Source organism: Vigna radiata, unplaced genomic scaffold (genome assembly GCF_000741045.1).
Source record: "Vigna radiata var. radiata cultivar VC1973A unplaced genomic scaffold, Vradiata_ver6 scaffold_407, whole genome shotgun sequence".
In the NCBI taxonomy this organism is placed as follows: Eukaryota; Viridiplantae; Streptophyta; class Magnoliopsida; order Fabales; family Fabaceae; genus Vigna; species Vigna radiata.
Window position 1 is genome coordinate 114,808 of NW_014541815.1, and position 5,545 is coordinate 120,352.

Here is a 5,545-nt window from a genome sequence, read left to right on the forward strand (position 1 = left end):
ACTCCATTGGCGGTAAACAAAAAGCTACAAAAAGATTATGGAGCATAAGAGGTAGATGCATCACACTACAAGAGTTTAATTGGAAGTCTCATATATCTCACAACAACACGATCAAACATTATGTATGCTACAAGTCTTCTATCAAGATTCAGGCAAAAGTCAAGTTAGATTCATTATGGAGTAGGAAAAAGAATTTTAAGATATCTACAAGGCACAAAGGAGTTTGGTATATGGTACAAAACCATGACTAACTCAATGATGATTGACTACACAACTAATGATTGGATAGGATCAATGGACGACATGAAAAGTACGCCAGGATATGCTTTCTCACTAGGATCAGGTATTTTATCTTGGGCATCAAAGAAGCAAGCAGCAATGGCACAATCAACAACAAAAGTAGAGTATGTAGTAGTTGTTGAAATTACGAGTCAAGCAATATGGCTACGAAGAATACTTGAAGAAATGGATGAACCATAAGATGAACTGATTATTATCTATTGCGAAAACAAATCGACAATAGCAATAGCAAAAAATTCAGTCCATCATCAAAGAACAAAACATATAGACATTAAATATCACAATAGCAAAAAATCCAGTCATCATCAAAGAACAAAACATATAGACATTAAATACCACTTCTTTCGATATGAAGAGACAAGTAAACAAATTCAACTTGAGTATTTCCCAACAGAATACTAAATTGTAGATATTTATGCAAAAGCAATACCATGACCAAAATCATACAAAATCAATTTTCAATAGGAAAAAAAACAGCAGACAAAGATAGAAAGAGCAGGTTTACCTTGTCCTTACCACCAACGTCCTACACAATGAAGCTGATGTTCTTATACTCCATAGTCTCAACATTAATAAAACCTATATACAATGATCTTTTTCAAGAATAAATTTAAAAGATAAAAAAGAATAAAAAGAGTTGAAGTAGTATAAGAGGTTATAAATGCAATATTCAAATGAATGTAAAAGGTAGCAATTCAAGGTGTTCTTCATTCAAACTTCTCCAAATTCCAGTTTCCGCAAGACTCCAACGTAAGTAACATTGAAGAAAAAAAGCACTATTCCATGGACATGGCTTCCAATAAAGCTTCACTGTATGGCTTCCAATAAAGCTTCACTGTATTGCAGATACATGATAAAGATGTAAGAGGATGGAAAAAACCTGAGTTTATTTAAATTTTTTTTTATACTATTAACTTTTGAAACAATGTTATTGGATTTGTTTATTTTATTGTTATTTTTGTTAATTTTAAATATATATAATTGGATAATGTTTTTTTAGTCATTATGACTTTGTTTTCATTTTTAATTCTGATCGTTTTAAATATGAGGTTTTTTTATGAACACGGTTTCGCATTATAGAATATTTTGGGGGCGGCATAAGTTGGAAGGTCACTTAGTGTGGTTTCGTTTATTTTGGGAAGAGAGCGTGATCACAGACAGGAAGAGACCAAGCCCGCGTTTTAACTTTTGAATGTTATTGCACAACTTTTTAAAGGGAAAACAGCGTGATCGATGTGGAATCGCACTTTAGTTTTTATATTTGTTGATTTCTTCGAAAGTATAGAAATTCAGATATAGATGATAAAAAATGTAAGCCTGCGTTTAAACTTTTAAATATTGCCACACAAATAATCCTATGGTCCAAGTCTTAATGTCTCCAACCATGGGGATATGGAGAGGGATGGTGATGTTCTTGCTTTTTCTAGGCCAACAAGTATGTGCTACGAAGGAGCAAGAGCATGCTACTGACTGTCTCGCTTCTTTCTGTGGGAAAATCGCAAACATAAGTCGCCCATTTCGATTGAAAGGTGACCCAATACATTGCGGCGACAGAAGGTACGAACTGAACTGTGAAAATAATGTTACGGTGTTAAATTTGTACGGGAAAAAATATCATGTGCAGGCAATCAACTACGATAATTTCACAATCCGAGTGGTTGATCCGGGAGTTGAAGAACCAAGTTGCTCCTCCCTTCCACGCTATTTACTGTCTCAATCCAATTTCACTGATACTTATCTTGTTCGCTCCGTGGATCCATACCGAGCCACTCAATTCCAATTCTCTGAAGTTATTGGTTTTTACGAGAAGAGTCTTTTCAAGCACATAATTTACTTGAATTGCAGCCATCCAGTGAGTGAGAATCATAGGTACGTGAATACTACTCCGTGTGTGAAGTGGGAGTCGAAGGGATATATGTATGCCTTCGCTGGTAACTTAACAGCAGCGAGCCTTGAAGTTGGTTGTCGTATAAAGCTGGTTTCTCCGACGTCTTGGTGGGGTTTGGACGAAAATGAATATTCCTACACTGTGATGAATACGGCGCTGCGTTATGGATTTGAGATGTCGTGGTTGCATTCCGCCTGTGATGCTCATTGTGGAAACTCATCTTATGGCGAGTGCTATATGGACTCTTCCATCCTCAAGCTTCAATGCTCGCTCTCCTGCGATATATTGTCATTACTGCTAACTGACTGTGGTAAAGTTGTTCAAATGCAAAGCTTCCCATGTCTACATTTATTTATTTTCTATGATTAATACGTCATTCTATTCATTAAATTAGTTTCTTATATGCTTTACAAGAACATTGAAGAAGATATACGCTTTAACAGTTTTAAATAATAATAAATTTTAAAACTTACCTTAGGTCATGATGCAGTATTCTTCGTCTGGGAGTGATGAAGCATGTAAGAATGTAAGAATAGCTAATGATATTTTCTTTCATTTTCAGGGAAAGCGACATGGTTACAGAGGATAGCTAATGGAGCATGTAAGAATAGTGTGATCTTAATTTACTTGCGCTTTGTTTATGAGCACGATAACATGAATTGATTAGGTGTTATTACTATATTTAACCGTATACTTTAAGATAGTTTATTAACTCTAAAAATATATAATTTGATATTTATTAATCATGTAATAAAATATTGCCAAATATATATATATATATATATATATATATATATATATATATATATATATATATATTATTTTTCAATAACAATACATTTATGATGTTCATCTTCCCTGGACAAATACATTTTAAAATAAATAATGATAGAATAACGCAAATTACAAAAATAATATAATTATAAAAGAATGAAAGTTTATACTTTTTAAAAAATAAATAAAAAAGAATAATATCAAATAAGTATAAAAAAACTTGTGTGTGAAAATATATTTTTGTTTTGAGATAATTCAGTACAATAATTGACTTGCACTTGTCAAAATTTTAAACTATAACTTTATATTTAACAATGTAAAATATGAAAGTTACCTAAAATAAACATAACCTTTTATTTTAATCCTTTATTCAACAAAAAAAAATATTTATTCTTTATTTTTGACATGTAAAATTTAATTTAGTATTAAAAGAACACTAATGAAGACATGAAATTTACAAAATGTAGCAACATAATAACTAAATTTATTGATTAATTTAGAAAGAAAATTCACTTTTTTCAATGTTGTTGTTATTATTATTATTATTATTATTATTAATATTAAGTTGACGTCTACTACAAAATTTGGAAACCAAATTCATGTTTTATTTTAACAAATATATTACTTATTATATCTCCTGTTAATTAACTTTCTTATCAAAGATATATTTTTCATGCTATTTACTTATTCAAGTTTGCTTTTCTTGCAGATTATTTTGTGATTTATGTTGGGGCAGGTGAGTTTTTCAACTTCTTTACACCGAAAATAATATTAGTCATATGCTGGTTTTATACTAGAAGATTTATTATAATAGTTTGTATACATCTAAAAGAAACTTTGAATCTTAAGAAACTAGATTTCACACTATTTGTGCACTTTAGAAATAAAGGGTACTAATTGATTAAAAATCAATTGAAAATTATTATAAAATCCAATACTCATATAACAAACTTTAGAATTAATTATATAATTATTATACTTTACCTTTTAACATGCACTCTTCTCACTTTAGAATAGACAAATTCAGGAACTTATATTTATATGTTATTCCACTTACATATTTCTTTCTTCACAACTATATTTCTGATTTGATTTTTAGGACTGGTTCAAACTATAAAAGGAAATCTAAGATTTCAAGTATACATCTGGAACTTTGAATCAGTATCACGGATGATTGGAGGCTATGGTGTACCATTATTTTTGCTAGTCAGGATTTTGTTTGGGCTGACATTACTTATTGTGCTTATGATATACAAATGGCGGAAAAGGCATTTGTCAATGTATGAAAATATTGAAAATTATCTAGAACACAATAACTTGATGCCGATTAGATACTCATATAAGGAAATCAAGAAGATGGTTAAAGCTTTCAAAGAAAAATTGGGTGAAGGAGGTTATGGGTCAGTGTTCAAGGGAAAGCTATCTAGTGGAACTTGCGTGGCAATAAAAATGATGAATAAATCAAAAGGTAATGGACATGATTTTATTAGTGAAGTTGCAACAATTGGAAGAATTCATCATCAAAATGTGGTACAATTAATTGGATTTTGTGTCGAAGGTTCAAGACGTGCTCTTGTTTATGAATTCATGTCAAATGGATCTCTTGATAGAATTATTTTTTCAAAAGATAGAAGTATAGATTTTGACTATAACAAAATATATCATATATCAATCGGGATAGCTCGTGGGATTGCTTATCTCCACCATGGATGTGAGATGCAAATTCTGCATTTTGATATAAAGCCTCACAATATTCTGCTTGATGATAATTTCATTCCAAAGGTCTCTGATTTTGGATTGGCTAGACTGTTTCCGGTAGATAATAGCATTGACACCATGACAGCAGTGGGAGGAACAATTGGATATATGGCTCCAGAATTGTTTTATAAAAACATTGGAAGAATATCCCATAAGTCTGATGTTTATAGTTTTGGGATGCTTTTGATGGAAATGGCAAGCAGAAGGAAGAACTTAAATTCCCATGCAGAGCATTCAAGTCAAATTTTCTTTCCTTCTTGGGTTTACGAAAACATAAGAGAAGAGAAGGATATAGAAATGGAAGATATCACAGAGGAGGAAAAGAAAATAGCAAAGAAGATGATAATAGTTGCACTTTGGTGTATACAATTGAATCCAAATGATCGTCCCTCCATGAACAAAGTGGTAGAAATGCTTGAAGAAGAGATGGAAAACTTGGAAATCCCTCCAAATTTTTCTTTATATCCATATGAAGCTAGTGAATACTCCAAACAAACAATTGGTAGTGAATTTATTAGTTCTTCTAGTTGTTCTACGAAAATTTCAATAAATCCTACAATAAAGAATAGTAGTTGATTATGTACAATGGTTATTTATTTTCATCCACCTTGTTATATTGAACATTTACTCATCTATAGTATGTCATATGTATATATTACCTTTCCTTGTTTTTATATTTTGAAGTTGAAAAGTTGGTTTCTAACTTTAAAATTTTGTTCAAATTTCTACTTCAATCTCCGTAATCATATTCACGTAGACAAACCGTGATGTCTCTGTTACCTCTTCGTTCTATTAGTGCAGGTGGTGCTATTGTTTCTCTAAATA

General features: G+C 31.1%; 1 protein-coding gene across 1 annotated transcript; it reads left to right on the forward strand.

The window, feature by feature from the left end:
• Window positions 1-1,680: 1,680 nt before the first annotated feature.
• Window positions 1,681-5,343, forward strand: LOC106778355 (LEAF RUST 10 DISEASE-RESISTANCE LOCUS RECEPTOR-LIKE PROTEIN KINASE-like 2.2). Its single transcript, XM_014666316.2, has 4 exons — window positions 1,681-2,498; window positions 2,751-2,789; window positions 3,672-3,698; window positions 4,062-5,343. The coding sequence occupies exons 1-4, from the start codon at window positions 1,685-1,687 to the stop codon at window positions 5,294-5,296; spliced, it is 2,115 nt and encodes a 704-aa protein (XP_014521802.2). The 5' UTR covers window positions 1,681-1,684; the 3' UTR covers window positions 5,297-5,343.
• Window positions 5,344-5,545: the final 202 nt, after the last annotated feature.

Coding starts and splice junctions, on each gene's coding strand:
- LOC106778355 (XM_014666316.2), top strand. CDS start 1,685: ATGGGGATATGGAGAGGGATGGTGATGTTCTTGCTTTTTCTAGGCCAA. Junction 2,790..3,671: donor GAGGATAGCTAATGGAGCAT/GTAAGAATAGTG, acceptor CTTTTCTTGCAG/ATTATTTTGTGATTTATGTT. Junction 3,699..4,061: donor TGTGATTTATGTTGGGGCAG/GTGAGTTTTTCA, acceptor TTTGATTTTTAG/GACTGGTTCAAACTATAAAA.